General features: G+C 36.9%; 1 protein-coding gene across 2 annotated transcripts; it reads left to right on the forward strand.

Moving 5' to 3' along the window:
- The first annotated feature begins 12,880 nt into the window (after positions 1-12,880).
- On the forward strand, positions 12,881-21,998 carry LOC306881132 (protein canopy-1-like). Of its 2 annotated transcripts, XM_079435050.1 has the most exons (7): positions 12,881-13,352; positions 13,463-13,550; positions 14,438-14,543; positions 16,819-16,934; positions 19,930-20,139; positions 20,845-20,941; positions 21,609-21,998. In XM_079435050.1, the coding sequence occupies exons 3-7, from the start codon at positions 14,447-14,449 to the stop codon at positions 21,647-21,649; spliced, it is 561 nt and encodes a 186-aa protein (XP_079291176.1). In that variant the 5' UTR covers positions 12,881-13,352; positions 13,463-13,550; positions 14,438-14,446; the 3' UTR covers positions 21,650-21,998. The 2 variants fall into 2 exon arrangements, with proteins under 2 accessions (XP_079291176.1, XP_079291177.1); XM_079435051.1 differs by lacking the exon at positions 13,463-13,550 and having other exon boundaries at positions 13,113-13,352; positions 21,609-21,997.
- Positions 21,999-24,698: the final 2,700 nt, after the last annotated feature.

Raw genomic sequence — 24,698 nt, forward strand, 5'->3', positions numbered from 1 at the left:
CAAGTCATCCTAAACAGAAAGTTAATCAGTGGCTCTATGCAACAGACTGTGGTTCAGAAATAACTGGCCATTGTGTACTTAATCAGTTCTCCACTCAAAAGGTCAGTTCCAGCCCCCCAGTAGGATTTAATTAAAAGCACTACACAAAAGCAAAAGCCGTTTGTATGAATTTGATAACCAAGAATGCTCTTTCAATGGCTAATCCTGCATTTACAGAGAGAGAGATGGAGAGAGAGGGAGAGATAGAGGCTGCCGAAGCTCTCCAGGGTTGGAGCCAGGTGTGGATTGCACCGCATTCAATAACGGAGATGATTTAGAGGACAATGGGATGATGTTTCATTAGAATCATGCTCTGCCTGTTGTCTTCCACTCTCAGTGTTAGAATTGCCATTGAAACTGTACCGACAGAGGGGGGAAGATGGTCACGCCACTGGGCCTCTTTCCTGGAGGTGAGATGCTGTTGTGGATTCAGAAAGTCATAAGAGGGATGTTTATATTCAGCGTGCTCTAAATTAAAAACTGCTGTAGGGCTACTGCTGAAGAAGGTCAAACGAGGGCAAAATTATTCACTTAAAATTAATTTCTGAGTTGTCTACATAATTTATTGCGGGATAGGTAACTTATTAATCATCTAAATATTATTATATGATTAAAATCAAAACAGAGCTGAATAGAAAGTGCATTGTTTTCTAAAGCGCACCTCTATCAGTCAAATGACCTGGATTATTTGTGATGTGTTTTTAACAAGACAGCAGTCTGATGTTTTTCTTTTCACAAAGAGCCATTTAAGCGACTTCTGACATCACGGAATTAAAAACTTGCGGGCAATCCACTGATCCATAGCAAAGAGCCTTTATCTGCCTCACTCACTATCAGAGCTGTCATTCAGCCAGTGCAAACAAACAGCAGCCAACCCATTCTCTGCCGCAATTAATGGAATTAATGAGATCTTTCACTGGAGGCAATTCATCCATTTCAATTCAATGCAGTTGTAAAATGAAGTTTAAAATGATAGACAGGATTAATATTTAAACACCTTTCTTCACAGAAAATATTCCGTACACACACACACACCACAGATGGGACCCTGCATGTACGATTAGTGTGTGATTGTATGATAATGGTATGATAATCGTGATTAATCAGATGCCCACTGGCAAATGGAAGTTTCCGGGGGGCATTTTGTCACGTGCATTCTAAACGGCATCATACCAAGCCTTGGCTCGACAACACTGCTCATTGGCTTAGGCTGAGCTGCTCTCTGAAGTGCAGCACTCGATTGAGATTCACATTTGAGAGTGGAAAAATACACATCACATCATGGGCTTCCAGAGCACATGAACATAACCGGCTTGAAAAACATTTTGTGAAGAACAGAGATATGTGCTTGGTCAAATGCCCGGACCTTGCGGCCAGAAATTGACAATTTTCTCCTTCTTTTCTCAATGATCTGCCCGTGTAATCATGTCAAATGTGCACATACAGATTTACGAAGGCATTTTGAAGGAGGCAACAACCAATTTTTGTGGAAAGTGGCGAGTTGATTGATTACTACAAAAAAGATTGAACGCCATCAGGTTAAATGATAAAGACTAATTTCTAGACCTCAGATGTGTAAAGCAGAACCAATGTAAGGTAAAGATATTTAGGAATGATATTTTGATGTAGTATAATGAATATGACTTCGATTGAATAGAAATGTTGATGCTGGGGCATATATACCGAGCCCGTGACCTCACATCCTATTGAGCATTAAGTCCCCCTCCTCCCTAGAAATGAAATAAACATGTGCCTAAAGCCCATATCAAACCTTTCCAGTTGCACAAGGACTACTATCAATGTTTACAGATTCAACTCAAACAGTGTTTAGCCAGGGCACTCATAATTAATAGCAGTAGAAAACATATACACACAGCCGCGTCAATGAGCGCACACACACATACACACACACTGAGGGAGCAGCTGCTACTCCCTTGGATGCTCAAGGGATCCACAGCAGGCCAGGCCTGGCTTTGTGTAGACATCAAGGGCACTGCAATAGAAAGGATAACGCCTATTTGACACTTAATACTGTAGAGACACCTTCACTTCCTTTAAAGACAGGAAATGGAACTATCACAATAAAAATTAATTATTTAACAAATGTATGTATTTTGCATTTTTTATTTATTTATATTTTCTATTATTAATATTCAAATTATTAATATTATTATTAACAATAAATAATAATTTTAAGTTAAAAATACTACTAATTTAAAATAATAATAATAATAAAGCAATTTACTAATTTAAATTATTTACTTATAAATGATTATAGTTATTATTAATAATAAAATACCAGCATTCATTGCATTTATTTATTATTATTATTATTAATAATAAACAATATTAATGTATACTGTATTCTGGAAATTGTATTATTAACAACAATAATAATATAATGTAAATTCTTAAATATTATTAATGTTATTATTACTATTGTTATTTGAATATACGGAATTATGTATCTGGGAATTAATCATTATAAACAACAAATTATTACTATTATCGAAAAGAAAAATTCCAACATACATCGTATTTAAATGAATGAATGAATGATTGATTGAATGAATGAATGAATGATTGAATGAATTAATAAAAAATTTATAAATACATAAATATTTAATAAATAAATAAATACAATTTCTAAATCAATTTTAAAAATTCTATAAATGTTAAAACGAAACACCTACAAAAATCTAAACCCACAGCAATATTTATCAACTCATTATTCCATTCACAGCAATAACAGCTTGATGAAATGAAAGTAAATTTGCGAAGGCCTCAGGCAGAAAGTGGCTGCAGGCCTGATCCTGACCTTGCCGAGAGAGTGCTCTTCTGGTTCTGGGAAGGTGCCGATTGGCTCGAAGTGTCGTGGGGGCTCAGAAGGAGAGAGAGCTAGGGTGCGACTCAGGACTCTGGAGGGTTTGGTCTGTGGGTGGATTGTACTTGCCTGAGGGGTTCGACGAGCGAAAAGGCCATGTTTGATCACATCATCTAAAAGCAACATTTATCGATACTGTATACCTGTAACAATAGGGTCAGAACTATAAGATGTTCTTCGTTGAGAGATGACTTTATCAAATGTGATAAAATTTGAATAAAGCCAGGCAATTCGGCACTTTACTCCAACGACGCCAGCAGACAATGGGGCTGCCACTCGTGCTGCAGAGGGAGGAAGGAGGGGCTGTGATACCTCTCCTCCGCCTGTCTGTGTCTATTAATGCCATGATCACAGATTAGCGTGACTTCAGGATAGAAAGAGACAGGGGCTGAGGGGAACATGGGAAGAGAGACAGAAAGGTGAAGAAAGGGATAGACAAAGAGAGGGCACTAACACTTAAAACTGAACAATTTCCTCCAGTGTGAGTAGCGACTTGACTCATTTTTTACGGTCAAATAAAAATGTTTCAAAGGAGAACTGCGCAAAGAGAAAAAGCCAATAAAGTTAACAGAATAAGAACTAATGTTTATTTAAAAAAAAAATTGGAATACATTTTACATGAAAGAAATTTAGAGATAAACATTTAGCTGTCCATTTAACATGCTTGATGTTAATATAGCAATATTCATTATGCAGTCTCAAAAGGCAACCTTGTAAGATGCTATAACATCAAGACACTACAGAGGAGTTTATGTTAGAGCGAATGAAGACATCCGCAACTCCAGTCAGCTTCTTGCAGATGACATAATGCTAATTCGAAGCTATGCATAATTTACACTCACTCTACTCACTCTCGACATGCTAAATGAGCAGTTTCAGCCAATCCTACACCAGCAACGCTTCATTCATCATGGAGTCAAGAGGAAGAGGGAGAGGTTTCTCTTCATCATCAATTAAATAATCAGAGGGACGCGTTCACAAGGATGCCGCAGCGCTATAAGGATATACAACCGCTGTCTTTTGCATTAATTAAATATGGTTTTGGGCTTTACAGTAATCGCCCATCTCTTGTTTTTACCACAAGAGAGATGCTAAATCCAAAGCAAAACACAAAGCTAATTTCGCATGATTGACTCAAAGTGGAAAACTGCCAAGTTATTTTGCATAATCCAAATATCAATACCAGTAGGAGGAGCAATAACCCTTGATAATTGAAATAATTTCGTAAAGCAAACTCAGAGATCTCACATACTCACATGACAAAAGCATAAAAATCTTCCTGAAATTTATACTGCTCAAACAGACACGCATGCAGTTCCTCATAAATCCACAATTACATGTAGGCTAGATAGTAAAGTTAATACATGCTAATAATTGGCAGGATAAGCATTTTATGTTTAATAAATTCATAAATTCCCACAGAGTGCTGGTCTGCTGGGGCTGAGGGTGTGTTGATTATGTTAGTATGGAGCGTCTATCAATCCCCCAAACTCTTGTCTGTCTATTAACCCCAAGGTCTTTCATTCCAAAGCAGAAGATCCCTGTTTACCAAAGCAGCCCTGCTTCAATTCCCTTTGGTTTCACACTCCACTATTCTCAAACAACCACAAAACACAAAGTGGAAATTATATAATATATCCTGAAGTGCTCTAGAATGCTCAACAGATCAGCTTGTTAATAGCTGCTCCCGTAAAATAAACTGTGACAAAACTGCTGAAGAACTGAAGACCAGCACTAAAAACTTGAGCCAGTGTCCCATTAATGGTCAGTGATGGCAGTTGTGAAATCTATACATCAAGCATCATATCGAATTCTCCATTTTAACCTGTCTACCTCTCAACAGGCTATGAATCAGCAATTATTTCCTTCACACTGTGTGTCACAATCAATTTCACTGCTCTGCGTAACAGAATGGTTTCGGGTGACATCTCCAATCAGTAGCTAGGGAGCACATCCTTTCAATGGAAATAGGGTGCTGCACAGGGTCATAACTTCTGACAAAATGCAAATTACATTTGTAACATAAACTGAAATGTCAATTGAGCTTCGCTAGGGCTGCTCCTTAGGTTTTTATACTTGGAAATTTATAATGCATTAGGGGTGTAAGAAAATATCGATACACGAGTATCGCGATATTTTGTTTGGCGATACTGTATCGATTCTCCAAAACGGAATATCGACATTTAAAATAAATAAATAAATCATATAAGATTCATGGCAGTTGTTTCGTTTTGAGTTCATTTCCCGACCGCTAGATATCAGTCTTCATCTCTGAACTTAAACAGTGAAAGGAAATACTAGCATCAGGGCACTCCACTAATGTTAACGTTAACATATTTCGCTGCCTGCCAGTAATGGAGGATGAAAGAATTGTTCCAGTTCTCGGTTCGATGTACAAAGCTGAAGTGTGGCACCATTTGGGCTTTTGTGGTAATTTTCGCCCCGGGACCGCGTCGCGAGCGCAACCTCGGTTCTGCCTACCCCGTGTTGAAGAGCCTTTGCGCGGCGGGCGGTAGAGTCGCCGTGCAGCTGCAGCTTTCTCTCGTAATTCAGGGGCGTTTTGTGCAGTTGGGGCGATTCATGCGTCGCGGTTCCACGCGGAACATAAACACAAACTGAAAAACCTGTGAAATCCAAGTTGAAAAGTTCTGAGAATGTTTAACATCTGTATTTATTTTATTGTTTTTATTGTTTAGTTTTCTTTAGGAATCCTGCAAGCTCTTTATTTTTCATTGATATTAAGCAGATGTCATTTTTTGTTCAGATCTATGGTTCAGATCAAATGTTATGACATTGTATATCACAATTGTAAACTTAAACTGTGAACCTTTAAAGTATTGTCTATAAAATATTTTTATCTTTTTATAAAATACATTTTATACATACATTTAACTAAAGAATCATGCAAGCACTTGAATATTTACCCCTTTACTCGTACAGCACAAAAAATGGTTCAATAATGTTGAATGTTATAGGGACTGATTATTGCAAATGCAGATCCCAGTGTGTTCTGGTTAAACTATTTTTATTTATTTTTATTTTTTTGCTAAGGTTTGCATATGGTGGTGTGTTCTTAATGACAGCTTTCCTAAAAAATATATTTACTATTCCTAAAATAAGAAATATCCCAATATATCGCCTTGTTTACAGTATCGCAATATATCGTATCGCAACCCCTGTATACGTATCGTATCGCCAGATTCTTGCCAATACACAGCCCTATAATGCATGGTGTGTACTGGATCAAGAGTCGAATGGTGTGAGCAAAATTGTGTTTTCGGAGCCGTTTCATTTTAATTTTCCTACACTTGAAAGTAGTCAAGGCTATTTTCTTTTCATCACTTCCCAAATGAGAACATTATGAGTTTTGTACAGTTTTGGCGCCAATAAAGCACTCTAACAGAAAAAAATAAATACTGTTTAAGTCCTGAACATTTATATGCATGTATGTACATATCATCAGTAAACAACATGATTTTCCAATGGATTAGCTTCCTCTGTAAAGCTACAGTAGCACATGACCAAGCTTTAAAAAAACTGCTGAATAGGCCCCAGAGCTGTTGCATATCAAAACTGATGTGACCAGAGTGCCAATGGGAATCCCAGCCCCCACAAAAGCCACCCCTTCTAGAGTAAAAATAAAAAATAAAACAGGAAAAAGCCCTCTGTCCCTCATGTGTCTCTCCTGACACAAACACTGTGACTCAGTGCCACAAACAGAGGCTAATACTCTGAGCACAGAGATGTAAACCTAACAGCAGACACCATCTGTACTGCAGGTATATGATTGTGTTTACAGTCTAGACTAACAGACTCTTGTCATTATAGAGAGGTAGGTTGAAGGTGACAGACAAATCGAATTACCTGCAATTGATGATATCAGCATCTATTTAAACTGAATGGTGAGGCTGGCAGATAAGAACTTGGATATTAAGTTCAAATTCTCAATATGAATTCATATTTCAAATGTAGTGCTCAGAAAATCTTAATATATTTGAGTATGTAATTTTTTTCCTTTTGCAAAGCTGAATTTTCAGAGCCATTACCAGTCATTAGTGTCGCATAACCCTTCAGAAATCATTCTTATTTTAAAAATCAACTTATTTTAAAGACACATTTATTATTATCAATATTAAAACCGTTGTGCTGCTAAATATTTTTGTGGAAACCACATTACATTTTTTCAGGATTCTCTGATGAATAGAAAGGTTTAATAGGGCAGCATTTATTTGAAACTCTCTTTTGTGACAATGTAAACGTTTTTACTTTCACTTTTAATCAATTTAAAGGGGCATTTTGGTGCCAGGGAGACGCAGAGGAGAAAAATTGTTAAATAAAGTAGTTATTTTTATTTTCTTTGCACATAAAAAGTATTCTCATAGATTCATAAATTAAGGTTGAACCACCGATGTCACATGGACCATTTTAACAAAGTCCTTCCTTACTACAATTCTGTGCCTTGATCGTGGTAGCTGTCTATGGAGGTTCAGAAAGCTCTCAGATTTCGTCAAAAATATCTTAATTTGTGTTCCGAAGATGAACAAAGGTTTTACGGGTTTGGAACGACATGAGGGTGAATTAATGACAGAATTTTCTTTTTTGTGTGAACTATCCCTTTAATGCATCCTTGCTAAATAAAAGCATAAACCTCTTTAAAAATAATTTTAAAAATCTTACTGGCCCCAAATTTTGGAACAGTAGTGCATACAGTACATAAGAGTATTTTTTTTTTCTCAGCAAATTATCAACTTTAGAAACACTAGGCCTATGTACAGTACAATAAACGCACCTCCTCTTCCAAAACACCAAGACAACACAATACCTCTCTTGACTCCTGCATGGGTAAACTGGACACCACTTTAATACCATCCTTAACATCCATCTTTATGTCGGCCTTCTGCTGGTCACTGTAGTCAGCAACGTCCTGCTAAATACACATTGCAGCATTTCATAACAGGCTTTATTGATCCATCATCTAAACATCTAATCAGCTGACATTTGGATAAAGCTGTCCCTTTATCTGATTACCATATTCAATAGCATTGAGTATTGAATTATTCAGTTTGGCTTATCCAGTGACAGCTTATTTGACCCCAGTTTGTATTGCTCTCAATCACTTATGAAAAGGCTGTGTCTCTATCTAACAACGAAAGACCAGCCTTTATTCAGCAATGTCTTAGACGTCCTTGAAATAATGATACATTGACTTCACACCATCATTAGGGATAATCTCATTCTCTGGTGGACAGAAAAACAAGAGAGGAGCATCAGTTATGTCCTCCATATTTAAGTCACAGAGATATCTTATAAAGGGTCAATAATCTTTTCACCTGCACTGGCGTTATCAGATTTGATTTTCACTTTGATAGAAGCCTATGCATTATCTGAGGCTGATAATTGGCGGGGAGTCTCTCCTACAACACAAAGAGTTCTTTTCCGCAGGGATGCGGGCCTCAAGGTCAGAGCTCAATTCTGCCATGGAGACAACAGGGGGGCATTACCTTCCACCAAACAAGCTGTCAGCACTAACTTTGTCAGAGCACAGACAAATAAACTGCTAGAGAGTGATAATAGATCGGATTTCACCTCCCTGTCACTCCTTCCCTCAAGGGAGCCAATTCCAAAGCACCGAAAGCTTAAGGAGCGAAAAAAAGAAAAGAAAAAAAATCAAATGACAAAACCAATGATATCTAAAGAGATAAAGGGGTAACTCACTTGAAATTCATCTCCAGAAGGAGCATTGATTTCAATGTCTAAAACTTCACCAGGGTCCACCTCCACCTCTTCTTTATGACATCTGGTTTGGTCTTTAGCAAGGTGTGAAGTTTCACAAACAAGGTAAGGCTTTGCAATCGCCTGCAGTTTTGGTTTAGGAACGCTTTCATTGTGACATCTGAAACAAAACACAACCTGTCAAACGCAAATATAATTGTGTTCAAATACAAACATAATTGTGATCAAAACAGCCACAATCAAGGAAACAACTGATATCTACCCATTTTAAAGTAGTATAAAGATTATTGGCCATGTCAGAACATCAGTATTCTCCAAGCAGAGCTACAAATATCTTGTTGGGAAATTTGCCAGATGGAAAAAGAGCAAGATAAGGGCATTTCGAAACAGCATTCCCATTATGTGCAATGTGCTTCAGCGGTGTTTGCTCTAAGCAGAGCTTACCTGAAACAAAGGTTCTGGGGGGCATCAAAAATCAACCTTTATCTAACAGTTCACCTATAGATCAGGCTGCAACAGAAAAAGGAAAAGTTCACCCTACCTCATAGTTTCGTTCTCATCATCACTACGCAAAAGGTCATCGTTCAGCTCTTCATCTGTTGTGTCCAATAGATCCTGAGAAATACACCCTCAATTTAAGCTCTTTTCAACCAACACTTTAATGAGTCATTCATTAGGGAATTGATCTTGGATGATGTAGTCCTTCAACACATATTCATGTGAACAAGAACCAATCCACCTTCTACACTAATGTATATTTCATTATAATGGTTTACCAGTCAATATTGTTGTAATATTTTACATCTATAAATGTTAAAGACTTTTTTGTCAGACTGCAGTTGCCTGATTTAAATAACCCAAAATGAATGCTTACTGGTATTTTTAAATAAATCAATCATACATCTGTTGAATAGTATGCTCAGCTCTTAAATAATCTAAAGGATATTTGTAAAGCCTGGCAAAAAGATGAAGAGATTCAGCTCCCAAAAAGTACAAAATAAATATTGATGCACTGGTAAATCTTCTGCTTTCAATGATGAGCCAGAGCTTGGACAATTTAGCTAGTCTTCTCAGTTATTAAAGCAAAGTGAAGACTTTATAGTTCCTCTCATGTAAAATCTGGTCAATCCTCAAGAGATCTCAAACCTGTCACAGTTAAGGCTATTTCTAGTAGTAAGGTCCTTTTATCTGCAGAACACCTTGTATTTGTGCCGTAGGACACATTTAGCAGATAATATACCATTAACTGCAAAAAATAGGACAGCTGGCCCTGTGAAGAAACCACCTGTCATAATCCTGAGGCAAAATGTGACACCATCACCTGAGACCTGGCATCTTAACAGATATTTACTGCTGTTTATCAGCATATCATACTGTGCACTGAGAATGCAATCACTTCACATGATCTACAAGACAAGATTCAGAGATCTAGGTGCAAGACAGCAGACAAAAATCTATTCAAATATATATGCAGTTTTCTGTATATACTCACTTGTTTGGATGTCAGCCAGTCATCCACCAGAACGTCTTCCTCTGAATCACTTTATAAAGGAAAGAACATAAAGCATTGCATGGCAATGACCACCTAGTCTTTTAGAAACATACTGATTTTCATATTCACAAAAAGAAAAGAACTTTACTTAAAAAGCACAATTAAACAACGTGAAAGTTATATAGAGATCAAATGTGTGCATGCATAACCAAAATGATATATTTATATAGCCTCATAAAGGCCATATGCATTTATTTAGTAGGCTACTGTGTACCTCATATGTCTATATGGAAAATACAATTAATAGATGGAAACAGGATTATTCTTTATTTCTGGATAGTTATTAAATAATTTTTTTACCGTTTAAATAACATAAGTCTATTTGGGAAGACCCCTTTAACCCAGAATAAGTTTAGAGCAGGATTACCTGTTCATATCTTGACATTGATACTTTCCTCTGAAAAACCTCTCTGCCAGGCTTGTCATAAACCTCCCTGTTCTCTGTGAACAGAATAAAGCACGTTTTGTTTGTTTTTATATTATATTGTGTGATAAAATTCAGGTAATTGCAGCATTTAGTGCACACCAAGAGTTGCTGTAATTATTATTTGTTCTATTTAAATGTAACAGAGCAAATGCAGTGCCGCAATACTAATAATGTCTTTCCACACAAATAAAGAAAGAGAGAAAGAAAGAAAGAAAGAAAGAAAGAAAGAAAGAAAGAAAGAAAGAAAGAAAGAAACCACAATTGCTTAAGAAACATAAACTTGCGCAGCAGCAATAATTTTGGCACCGGTAAAATGCTAATGTTACATGTGTCTGTCACACGATTCACAACAGCTTTTTCGCTGCGCATGCGCAGTACACTGTGAAAATTGTTTGGTTTTTTTGAAGTACGGCTTTCTTTTGCAGATACCGTTATCATTCCAGTTAATGGATAAATACAGGTTTTAGGCGTTATCTTAGATCGATGTCAAGTGTCTCCAAACTGTTCGGGTTTTCAGATGTAATGTGCTGAACAACGAGATAAACAAACAAATAACGCAGAAAACATAAAATTAACTTCGAGGAAGTGCAACGTCCAGCACTCACGTGACTTAGGAGCAACGTGAACCACCTGCTGACGTACTGCTCTCTAGAAATACAGCAAAAACCTTGCACGGAAAAAAATAATAATAAAAAATAAACTTGCACGGTAATAATGTAATGTAGAACAATTTGCCCACCTTGAATATTTTCCATTATAAACATGATAGATAAACATGAGTCTAAACTGGTGTAAACTATAAATTCAAAATGTGAAAAGTTACGAAAAAGAGAGTAATGCAAGGGATTGTGGGTAATAAAAAAATTAAACCCAAACCACTTTTGAAAATATACTTGCATATATTTGAGATTCGTTTTCAGGATTCCTTAACACTCACGAAAACATTTTAAATCCATATAATTTGTTCACAGCACGGTAGTTTTCATAACACAAAATGAGAGGTATAGCCTATACATGTTTAAAAATTGATTTATTTATTTTACAAACGATTAATTGAAGTCATGGCTCGAAATGAAACTATTATTTTGTTGAACTCTGCCCTTCAATTATATATCAGAGTGTTTATTTCAATTAAAATTGCTGCCACTCCTAATAGTGTTTGTTTGTGGCGTCTACATAACGCATACTGCCAATAGTACTCAGATTTGATCAGTTTATAATAATACCATATCTGGGGCACGTTCAGGTGCACACCGGTGCCCAGCGTTTTGCTACCGTTTCCGAGTTGAACGACATGTTTCCTGGAAACGGTGTGCAACGGGTTTGAGATACGTTTTCTCTTGTTTGGTGGGTGTGTCAAACATGTCAGCCCAATCAGCAGAAACGTGTTTATAAGCCACGCGTTATTAAAGAGACAACTCGCACAATGGGTCCAAGTGAAGTCATTTAATACGTGTCCGCTGCAGCTCGGTATACACAACAATTGAAGATATTAGAAGTTTGTCGTTTTATAGTAACATAGCATATCAACATGATAATGATGAATTTGTAAGTAAATGTAATCAAAATAAATTCACAAGAGCAAGTATATTGTTTGCACGTTTATTTACATTAAAGGCAAAATAACTGAAATAATAAGAGCACAAGTTTATATCTTGAACTTCTTTAGAAAGTCTGTCTAAATATCATGTAGTAATTGCAATGCCTTCTAGTCCATATCCTTTCCCCAGGAAGGTGTGCTAGACACTGATTAATGTAACATACAAAAGCTATACATATATTGCTATTGTATTGTGGAGTGACACTTTTATAAACTTTTCTATGCTCCTCTGATTATATAATGGTAAATATTACAATGTCATAGCACAACAACAATGATCAGCAATAATGATAAGCCTAATACTCACAATAAAAATAATAAGGTCATATAGATCATAACACAGGCTCGGAGGTAAGAAGTGGATTATCCTTCACCAGAAATTTCTTTTCATCCTGAAATGCGAGGCAAATGTTGGATCACAATAATTAGGAACCACAGTTTCCACAAACCCCTTCACTCGATTGGGATGTTCTCTTTTATTCTGGACGGCAAGGACAGTGACTGTAGCGTAGAGAGTATTTTGCGGTATTAAACACGTATTTATACCAATTTCATCAGGCTCTGATAATTCTTCAAAAAGAACACACAGAGTGGCCTTCTCAGCTGCCATAGTTGCATCTCTTGCGTCATCAGAACAAGGTGTTCAACGAACCTCCGTTTAATAAACGTTTTGCACCGTTTTTTTCGGGGCTGAACGTGGCCCAGATGATTCCTACAGATGCATGATTGTCACGTGGCTGGAATGTTTCCCATTGTCTGGTCGAGTGGTGTCTGGGAACTTTCTAATCCGGGTATTCAACGTCTAGGCATTCTTTGCGCTCATTGGATAAGAGTCAGAATTCTGTGATTTAATTGGACGTCGCAGCTGTCAATTCTCAGTGCGGCCAGCAAGGTTGCTGGTCGTGGCAGCTCGACAGAGCGGCACGTAGGTAGTCGTTGCGGTTTTTGTATAGGAAGTGCATTTGTAATTCAGTTTTGGGACGGATTTTTGGGAGTTTTTGTGTAAGCCATCTGGTGCCGAGATTGTACCCTTTTTCGTCTCAGTCATTTGTTGTAGCAACGAAAACTTTTACCCGTGCCTCACTCACTCCTTTGTTGTTCACACGTAGCGTCTCAGGTAAGACAGTACACACTTTGACTTTCCATAATGTGTGAGTTTAATAAGCTTAAAATGACAGGTTGACCACTATACCCTATACAATCCCAAATATGTAATTTTTTTTTTAGTTTCTTTTAGCTGCTCATTTACTCACACGCACCTGAACAACTGAAACAGGTGGAGCAGGTGCACCAAGTTTTACTGAAGAGAATTCAGGTGACACCTTCTCGTATTGGCTACATGTGTTTACACTAGTAATTAGTTTAAAATGCATCCTAACCTATTTAAATAACAGAGAATAATATGTTGCCATGGGTCCGTTATCAGAATATTAGTGTTAATAGGAAATTACACAGTAGATGGACAAAAAGAGTGATGTTGGTCAATTGGGGGCGCTAGTTCATTCAGAACTTTATGAAAAGTCCCTAAAGTTTTCAAAAAGTTTAACTGAATGAAGAGCAGCAATACGTATTATGCATAAGATACATCTGATGAGTACTTGGAATCATTTGAAGACTTTAAAATGCTCCCTCTGAGGTGTCTTGGCCACTATTCCAGCTGGGTTTGTGTATTTTTGAAATCTCACTTAAGGAAGATGCATCATACTTTATTCCCTTTACACACTACACACTATTCTGTCCTTATAAGAGTTTAGTAATGATGACACACCCCATTATTGTGTCAGGGAAGCTCCTTGTTTAAGAAATTATGTCAAATTAATACTTATTGTAATTATGGCATTTCAGAGATTTGTCATTCTTAAGACACCATTGATGTATTATGGTACCATATTCATTATTCATAATTAATTTATCCCATATTTTTGTCCATACAGGGCTGTGTGAACATCAGACTGTTTTTAATATATGCAAAGCCAATACACTCAGTCCGTTTGACTAACTAGTGGGCGCCAATTTGGATATATTTGTATGATAGCTAAGTGTTTGCTTAAGTAAGATCTTTTAGACAATTATACAGTTGTTCATTCAGACTGGGCTTTCTTATGTTGGTTACCATTAGCTTTTTGTGATGACTATTCAGTATAATTGTTCTGTGAGTGTATTTATGAAATGAAATAATGCAATTTCAATGACCTCATTCAGGGCATCAGCATGTCACCATGGATTAAACGGGTTTGCCTTGTTCTTGCGGCAGTGTTCATGTTGTCCAGTACAACAGAGTCAAAGGATGAAGCGTTGTACTGTTCAGGTAAGTTGATGTTACGTGGAGATTCTAAATAAATAAAACGCAAATGATTTTTAAGGATATAATAAGTAATGATTGAATTACAACAACTGTTTCTAGTTGTTTAACTTTTTTACCAGGAGTGTAATTTTTATCTCTTAATTTTCACTTTCTTTTAAACTGCCACGTTTTTAAACATTTTGTGACATCAATGCAGATAAAGGGGATCATGCGCATGAATAAAATGGTAATTTATTCAGAAACATGAAGTAGTTTGATCAAGCGTTTATATGGCTAATATTTTCTAAGTGATGGGTTAAACAAAGATATTCAAGGTTTTTTCATAAGGGCATAATTCAGAATTATTATTATTAAGATGTATGTAAACAGTCACTTTTGAGGAATTTCTGTTCTGTTCAACACCTCATGATTCTAATTGAGCAGTTTTTCACTTAATTTATCCATTCATCATTTGATTTGACCTTTTGAAAAGAAAAAAACAATTGCTTGCTAGATACCAAATTCACTAAATAGTTTAACTTATTATATATATATATATATATACACACACACACACGTTTCACTCAGGTTGAAATTTTACACTGACTAAAATGCCCTGAAAACAATGCAAATACTCCCCTTTTTTATAATTTTTTTTTTTTAAATTGACATTTTAAAAGTTTCTGAGGCAGACAACCACTTGTTCAATGGTAACTAATTGTGCTTTAAAAAGTATTATATAAAAAACTCTATTTGAGATGAACTGTAGTTGAGCTGCTGAGTTAAAAACTTAGTTTTTAAAATGAAAAAGTACTACAGATTTCCTTTTTATCTTTTAATATCGTCATGGAAATATTTGGTTTTAAAATGTGTTTTGTGCTTTTAAGCGATGTCGGCTGGATATAAACTACTTTGAAGTGAGCTCTAAATAATAAATGAATATTTTCATGTTGCTTTAAATTGGATTGGTCATTTGGAATAGGACATACTGTGGTCTTTTCCATAACGTTTTAATAACAAACTTATTGTGAGTTTTATATACATCACACCTTGCAGTATTATTTATTCTGTATTCTATATTTTGGTTTCACAGATTACTTGCAGTTCTTCAAAAGAATAAAACTCAACATAGCACTTAATCATAAGATTATGCTTATGTTGCATTGATGCAGTTTGTGCAAGTTTTACTCGTTTTTTTCCAAGCATATTTAGATCTTAGTAATGATGACTACAGTATACAGTGTAGGTCTTTAGTCGAATAATTTTTTTAACTGTAATTTCCGCATCTTAACATTATTATTATTATTATTATTACACTTTTTTTTGTGTGTGTGTTTTGCTTGCCTTGTCTAATCTAGTTTTCTAAACTAAATTCTTTTTACATCCTAAATTAAGCTATACTAAACTAAGATAAGCAAATATGTCTCATAGGTTAATAATTTTACTGACTAGTTTTTCATATGAATCATTGCTATAAAAGGCCAGCATTAAACCAACATTGAAACTATTTCTACTATCTTGTATGTGAATAGATTTCATTTCTTACTTTCAGAGGATTCCGAAGTTAATTTGAATGGTAAATGTACAATTTAAATGTTTATTCCATTCTGGTCACTTTGCAGGACTAAGATTCTTTCAAAAAAGCCCTGTTAGTTTCTATTATGGAATAATATTGTTAGTTTTACAAAATAATACAACTTTGTGAAACTAATGCTAGGACCAAGCCTTTTTGGAGAATCAAAGAGTGCAAAGCTTGGTTCACATAAATCCTACTTTAAGCTCCGCCCAGGCTTGGCAGTTGCCATGGTAATATAGCCAGCATGACTAAGCACCAGTAAACTCAAGATTTTACCAGAAGCATAGCTAGTGGATTTTTTTGCCATTGCCATTTTTCCATTAAAAAATTACATGCAGCAATGCAGGTAAAAAAAAGTTGATACAAATTTGATTCTAGTTCAGATGATTTAAGTACAAGCCATAATTAAAAATCTAGGCCTGATCATTAACTGTACAAGTAGGTATACAACATTATCTTATGGGAAATGTATATTTAGCCGTATTTATGCAGTATAACAATGGGTTGCTACAATTTTTTTTAATTTTTTTTTAATTTTTTATTTTTTTATATACACTTCTATTTCTTGCTGGTAATGTTTAATTTGTATATTGTCAAGATGTTCATAAAAAAAGTTAAGCCGTCTTTTCACCTTTTTTTCACCTTTATCACTACCATTAGATTTTTAAATGATTGAATTGTAATGAATTTTATTTTTATTATTTTTTTTTTTTTTCTCCCTAGCCTGCATGGCAATTGCAGAGGAGATGAACTATTCAATCAGTCAAACTGATCCAAAAAAGACGATTCATGTTGGTGGATTCAGACTTAAACCCGATGGAAGTCTGACAGACAAAAAGGTATGATAAGCACTGTTAAGTGCTCCAGAATCAATTTATCGCATTTCTCATTTACAGTTTCCTCTAAAGTCATTTCCTCTTCATCCAGGATGGTTCTGACGGGCAACTTGGGGTTTGTCTTGCTCAAGAGCACAACCTTGATTGTGATAAATTGTGAAAAGGTTAATCTGTACAGAAGATAGAACTTGCATCATTCCTGTTTGTGCCCCAATGTTTCAGCCTTTACCACCACTGTATTTATTATGAGCTTTTAGTTACATTATTAACACAGACTGAAAATACTCTACAATATACTGATAAGAGCTGAATTGTAAGTTTCAGTTTTAAAATGAATTTTTATTAAGATGTAATTGTAAATTGAGGATTTTATTTTTCTTGAGGTTTGTGTATTTTGTGATTAGGCTAGTTGCATTACGTAACTCTTTAATTTTTCCCTGGTCTTTATAAGCTTGTTCTGTTTACTTGAGTAAAGGGAGCCATTTTTACTGTTTCCTTCTCAGCAGTGGTGTCAATGTGTAAAGGTCAGACCCAATGAACTCTAAGCCCTGACCCCTGGTATCCAGGGACTGTCATTAGGTGCCCGACTCCACTATTGATTAGGGGTTAATCCCCTTTTGATTGTAACTGCTGCCTAATAACAAGTGTTTGTTCAGTTCTGACTTTTCCCCTCCCCTATTAGGCCGTTTCAACTGTGGGTAAAATGTTTGTCAGCCTGCAATGCAACAATAGTAATGCTCTGCCCTAATTGATGGTGGGACTTGGGATGCTTGGGACTTGGGAATGGGATGCTTGAATTTTACTATTGATTCATGTACACTGTTTGAGTGTAAAAAAAAAAAACAAAAACACAAACCTTACAGGTATTGTTAGGGAATGAGAAAGAAACCTGTTAAATCTGTTATGTCTTGCTTCATTGCAGATGAAACAGTTGATTAATGAAGTATTTAATTTTTTGTTTCATGCATCTGTCTTTTTTTCTTAATTTGTCATTTATCAGCTCATTGAGGTGAAGTCAGGAATTTGGGTTTTAATAGCATATTATGCTTTAAGTTGCAGCTCAGGGAGCTGTAACAAGATTTTGGTCTATCAAGTTTTTATTTTTTATCGCAATACAATTTGTGTAGCTTGTAACAAGTCTAAAAAAAGCCACAGCTCTCAAATGCCACTCTGAAGAGCGAAACCGTTTTTGTGCTGTACTGAATTGTTTAGCATAGTTACTTATCGCACATAACCACCATAACAGTGGTGCCGGAAAATGATACCGATCCATGGTTCCTTAGTATCCCATTTCTCTTCAATAATAAGGAAGCAAAGCAGGAGCAGTGTAGCAGAACTCACTCACTCTTCCCTGAGAGTGACTTCACTTAAAAATAAATGCTAATTAAAGCTCGCAAAATCCCTCCCTGTTTCTCTTTTCATACTTGGCTTGGTTCACTTGCCCAGAAGCTGTAGGTGAACCCCTGCGACGCGCCCCATGTTTTCAGCAGATTCACCAAAGATAACTTTCAACAGCTTTGCTGAAAGGACAATTTATGTATGAATAATCATTCAACAACTCTCGATCAGATCCTATATCTAATCTATATGTATTTTTGTGTGCATTTTTAGACTTTTTAGCCGTTTTTTGGGGGGAATTAAGGCAGCAAAATGAAATGGCCTGTGTCCCAACACTACAATGATGCCTGGCTCTCCAATGGGAATTCAGTGAAGGATGGCATCCCTGAGAAGCCTTTTCTCTGCCTGGGCTGCCTTGCCCCCCCCCCCCTTTATTCCTACAGAAATTCTTTATTGACAGCTTCTATTCAAACCCTTCAGACTGTTACGGGGAGGACTTTAATTCCCCTCCATTTTCAGGATTGCATGATAAGGACTCTGCAGAGAATGCGGCACACAAGCCATCCTCCGCTAGATCCAAAGGCGAGATTTTTATTGCTTTTGGACTTTTGTGCACGACAGAATATTTCTGATTGTTCTCCGGTGATTAGCCCAAAGTCTTCTAAATTTTTGAAATGAGTTTGGAGTGTAATTGGTGAAAATATGATAATTCAGTTTTAATGCCGAGGATGTCGTTACACCCACATTGTTTGATATTGATGGGTTTTAAACATCCTGCACCTATCGGCTCCTTCGCTCACTGATTTTCTTGCTCGTAGTTTTTTGTATATTGTCTTATCTTGCGGTCCATCGAACCGCATTCAGCTTTTTAATTAAAAAGATGGGGGATGTGTGGATAGGTTGCTGTCCTTCCATGGGACCTTTTATCTTATTTGTGACCAGATGGCAGCGAGCCACGGAAGCCTCTTTATGTCACCGAGCCTCACAAGAGTGGAGGGGGTAGAGACGCCCTCATAATGTAATCAGTGAGACCGGAAGGGTCCATACTGTGTCTGAAAGGGGACAATGGGGTCAGGGATATATCTACATTGCAAGAAAATCCAGCTCATCTGCAACCTGTCCTCTTTCCAATAACCCCCTCGCCCCCAACCCCGCCACCCTTTGACTGGCCTGACAAGGAAGACTTCCTGCTTTGATCATTGGAGGGTGGAAGACATGAGCTGCCCGAGAGAACCAAAGGATGGGACTCCGCTGTTTACCCTGCACTTGGCTGCTGTTGACAACTCCCCTCCCCACCGCTTACCCCCCGCTCTCCAGCCTTTTCACTCTCTCCGCCCCCCGTCACCCTTTCCCCTTTCTCCTTCCGGGGGAGGCCAAAGGGGCGGGAGCAGGGTGCACCTTGACCTGTCTAGACACCACAGTGTTTTTTTGTTCTGTTGCCAAGGCAAGGGGATCTACTTCTGCAACTTTGGAGATGCAGGTTAAAAGTCAGCGTCGTGGCACAGGGGATGTGTTTAGATGGGAACGGAAGGAAAGGTCATCTAAGTGACCTCAGTGCCCTTCTTTTTTTCTTTTTTTTTTTTTTTTAGGAGAGGTTCGGTTTTGGTAATTTGGCCAACTAATTTTTCTATAATTTTATTCTGAATTCTTTTTCTGATAGGTTCCTCTGGCTAGGTCTGAGACTTACTTAACTGAACTGCTGGAAGAAGTTTGCAATAGCATGAGTGATTATGCTCTCTATGAGGACCCGGACACCAAAGAAAAGAGCTACAAGAGATTTGCACCAAGAGGAAATGATGGCGTGAATTTTCCCGATTTCAAAAATTTTAAGTTTGATGGACCAGAGAGTTCTAGTGCCTTGAAGTTTGCTGTGAGTATAAATTTGAGAGATTTGTCCTTATGTATATTAGTATTTTTGATACCTATATAGGCCTATATACACATTAAAAAGTGAGTTACCCACATTTATTCAGAAGCTTTTTTTATTTGCATATAAATTATTTTGATTTAGTTTTAATCATATGACAGTTGTGTAGTATCAAACTACAAAAACATAAGTTTAAATAAATTGTAGTGATTTTTCTGAAGGCCTTTGAAACATTTACATAAACCTGAAGATACTTCATGAATGATCAAAACTGACATCTTTTTCCTAAACAAAATGACACTGCCCTATGATAATTTTAGATTTAGTTGTTTTTTACTATTATAAATGTATTTATTTGTTGTTGTTATTATTATTTAATTTGTTACATGATTGCTGTTAACTTTTTTTCCCCTGTTAAATACAAAGATAATGTCTAGGTCATATACTGTAAGCTTTTATATTCGACAATGTTTTTTTTTTTTTATGTGTTCTGTACAAGATGGCTGTATTTTTAGACCACAGTGAAATGACAATGCCATTTGCCTGTAAGTTGCCTCGTGAACCATTCAAGATGGTAGACTTGCCAACTGTGTAGTGCTAAAGATGGCTGCCCGTTTCTGTATTTTCACTGATGTGCTTTGCCACTGCTGCTTTCTTATTTACTGTTCGTAGAATGCTCATGACTATTTTTTTAAATGTGTTTTGCAGTGTGAAAGCATTGTGGAAGAGTTGGAAGATGATATCATCTCCCTCTTCACCAGTGAGGCAGACCATGTGGCTAAGACGTTGTGCAGTGAAGTATCAGGTATTTACGTATGATGTGACATACTTTCTTTCATTCATTAGTGTTAAACATGTTTACACTGAAAACCTGAACCATAGTGTTTTCTTGATTTGCTTTGTGCATAAACAGTGTTCCACTTTTTAATGCACTTCTCTAGTGCTTTTCTGCATACAAATATCAATGCAGTTTTTAAATGATCATGATTTAAGTCAACAAAGATTTTGTTTTTATTATTTACTTTCTGCTTTTAAAATCAACTTAACCCTATGAGATGTATGACCTAAATGTAGCTTTTTCTTTTCGAATTATGCCTTAAACAACTTGCAACCTGTAAAAACTGCATTGCAGTTTAGTTTTATAAAATTAAATGTGCATAGTAAATGTCAATTCAATGTATATTAAATGCATATACTGTTAAAGATTTTTTTTTAACCTTGTGCCTGCCATATTTAAATCTTAGAGACTTGTTTATCGGGTTATGCAAGTAGTTGTGCAAGTGGTCACTCTCAAATAAGATTTCAAAAGTCTATCAAACAAGTGACTATATAACAATTCAAAAACAAAACTGTTTTTGAACGTTCAGGAATGTAGCAAGAACCTCAGTTAAAAGCTTAGTCTTTTTTACATTACATTTTTGTTTCAAATGTTTCTGTAATTCTATGCATTATTGTTTTCTTCACACATCCAGGTCACTGTAAGAGCTCCGTTTTCCAGCACAGCGAACTTTAGTTCCAGATTAGCATCTGCTGAAGAACACTCAAAAACCTGGACCAAAAATTAAGACATCAAATATTTTCCTAAAGTGTTATTGTTTAGAATTTTTTAGTAACTTCAAAATTATGATGATAAAAATTGACATTCATAAAGCGTATTACAACTGCTTACCTTTTTTTTTTTTTTATATATATATATATCTACTGAACCTGATTTTATTCCGATGACTTGTAATTTAATTTACATGTTTAATTCCTTAGTTCATTTTAACCTCAATTTAGTTTCATGGCATTAACTATGGTATTACCAATGTTATTTATGAAACGTTTACCCGTGATAAAATAAAATATTTCAGATAAATGAGTCATTTGTTTTCATACTTGGCACTTTTTCCTGTTCAGAATAATTTGTGTGAGGAGCTGTTAACAGGCATGTAAGATGCAATGGCAAAAAGACAGACTTTATTGTCCCAAATCGTTTCACAGCACAGTCTGCTTGTTTCGTTCTGATGTCCCATGTCTGTCCAAGTCGGGCTTTTGAACATGGCCGCTGGGTAAGCATGATGGCATGCCTTTCGCACCCTTCCCTCACAGCTCCCTCCATGCAGAACTACGCATGCGCCGCTGTGACGGCAGCACAGGGGCAGATCCTGTTTTGGGAGAGTAAAGGAGCAGGAGACGCCATGATTGCTTTGCTCTGTGAGTTGGTCTGGATATGGGTGTCAGCCAAATCACTGAGGGGGAAAATGACAATGCTCACTGCTTTCTCTGATATTGTTGCATTGTTTAACATGTCTGCTCTCTGTGCGCAGTGGGAAAAATGTTACATATCACAAGGATATATTCAGGAATCTACATTCTTTTGGGAAATGTAATGTGAAGTGACATACTGCCAAGTATGGTGACCCATACTCGGAATTTGTGCTCTGCATTTAACCCATCCAACGTGCACACACACAGCAGTGAACACACACACACACACACACACCGTGAACACACACCTGGAACAGTGGGCAGCCATTTATGCTGCGGCGCCCGGGGAGCAGTTGGGGGTTCGGTGCCTTGCTCAAGGGCACCTCAGTCGTGGTATTGAGGGTGGAGAGAGCGCTGGACATTCATTATTTATTCAAAATTATTATTTTTAGAACTCAATAATTTATAGAACAAACATATAACTTTCTTTTTGTATTAATTTATTTTTAGTGTAGACTAGTATCCTTGGTATTAACTGTCTGCACTTGCAAGGTTTTTGGTCCCAAAAGTGCTAGATCAGCCAATGAAATACCTGAAGAACGCCATCATAAATTCAAAGTTATGTAATTGTTGAAGGCTGCGTACCTTAAGATGAACTTTGCTGTTCTTGTAATATTTTCAGTTCTCAGGTCACTTTTTTTTTTTTTTTTTCCATGAACTAAAGTTTTCTGTGCATGTAACCAACCCTACTCAGGAAACTGCTTGCTGTTTAGAAAGTTGGTTGTGACTTTACAAAGTAGCTTATTTCTATTGCATTTACCCAGCTCTGTGTATGTGCTTTGAGCTTAGGTATGACAGATCAAGTGGTACCAAGTTGCAGTGGGCTGTGACTCAAAACAAAGGGAACTGGACCGCTAAACATCAATTTCCCATGCATACAAAATGCTTTCATGCTAGCTAGAGCTACTTGTGAGAGTGGAGATATCCTCAATGAACGCGATGCTTTTTTTTTCCCTTGATGTCAGCTGGATGATTAACAGTTTTGTACAATTACCTAAGTCGCTCAGAATGGACCTGAAGTTATACACACTGATAAAAATGTAAGTGAAATTTGATCTCACCCTTAAATTCGCTATAAAGTTCAACCGCTGAGCTGTGGCGTTAACTTGTATTCTAACAAGATTAAAATATATTTGTCCTGGAGATTAGCATACTTAAATCCTTTTTTGCTTTTTCTGAACTGGCAGTGTGCTTTGATCTGTGTTGCGTGGCAAGAGCCTGGCTTTGGCTTGGCCATCCGAGTGCCAAGTGTGAAATTGGCCTGATGTCATCCCCATTCTTCACCCTTTACATCTTTCACTGCCTTAATTATATTTCCGCCACAAAGCCCCAGCTCTTCATTGCATATTCAAGTTTGACTAGGAAGCATTCAAAAACTATAAATGACTCCGTTGGAAAGGGGACAAGATAGGCCTTTCTCTGATACGCAGACAAGGGAGATCAACACAGTTCTGATATGTATTTTCTTTTCTAGAGTGACTGGCCTCAGGAACCCCAGCCATTCAGACTCTGGAAAGACCTGTTTAGGGAGAGGAGAGTATCAGTGTGTGTTATCAGTTCAGCAATGATAAATGGAAGAATTCGAATCCAGATCAGAACCTCTGAGGTAACTTCGTGTGAGTTATGGGGAACTGGGATCAACTTTTTAAGCTAGGCTTTTAGAGCTTCATATTTTGGTCTGTCCAGACTCCAGACAACCAGCCAGAATTTGGCAGTATGACTCCTTGGACAAAATAGTTGAAGCAAGAGTGAGAGTTCTTGGGAATTTCTGGATGTGAGTTCTAGGAATCTCCTCCCACCATTTCATCTCAACTTCGATTGCAAAAATGTTCTGTTCTTATTTGAAGCGAAACCACTTAATGAGATGCCTTTAAGATCCGTGCTGAATTCGGAGGTGATGAAACGAGCCACCTGCAGCTGTGACAGGAGGCTTTGACCTTCAACGGGGTCTCCCGGCCACAGACTTCATTCAGGAGCCTCGCTGCGCGTCTGAGCGGCAACTGCCTTTTTCTTCCCAGTGAAGCTCATCAAGTCAGTGACCGTTGGGCGTTACTTCCACATACAAGCTTGGCAAGAATACAAATGCAGATGAGATTCTCTGGCATTGAGGAACAGGCCAATGCTGGGAATGGTTCTCAGAGATAGTTCGCCTTTTGTGTTGGACCTTTTCAGTAATACGACTTTTAAATGTTTTCATGGCGTCAGGTAACACTGAAGTATGGGTAAAGTTTCTGAGTTACGACTCCAACCATGCCAACTAAACACATTTACAAAGTTTAATCAATATCGATAGTAGGCCATCTCGTTTATTT

Source organism: Barbus barbus, assembly GCF_936440315.1.
Source record: "Barbus barbus genome assembly, chromosome: 15".
Classification (NCBI taxonomy): Eukaryota; Metazoa; Chordata; class Actinopteri; order Cypriniformes; family Cyprinidae; genus Barbus; species Barbus barbus.

What these genes read in the sequence shown, in the direction of transcription:
- LOC306881132 (XM_079435050.1), top strand. Translation starts at nt 14,447, where the DNA reads ATGTCACCATGGATTAAACGGGTTTGCCTTGTTCTTGCGGCAGTGTTC. An exon ending in GAAGTCTGACAGACAAAAAG is followed by an intron (nt 16,935 to 19,929) that starts GTATGATAAGCA and finishes TTTTTCTGATAG; the next exon opens with GTTCCTCTGGCTAGGTCTGA. An exon ending in GTTGTGCAGTGAAGTATCAG is followed by an intron (nt 20,942 to 21,608) that starts GTATTTACGTAT and finishes TCACACATCCAG; the next exon opens with GTCACTGTAAGAGCTCCGTT.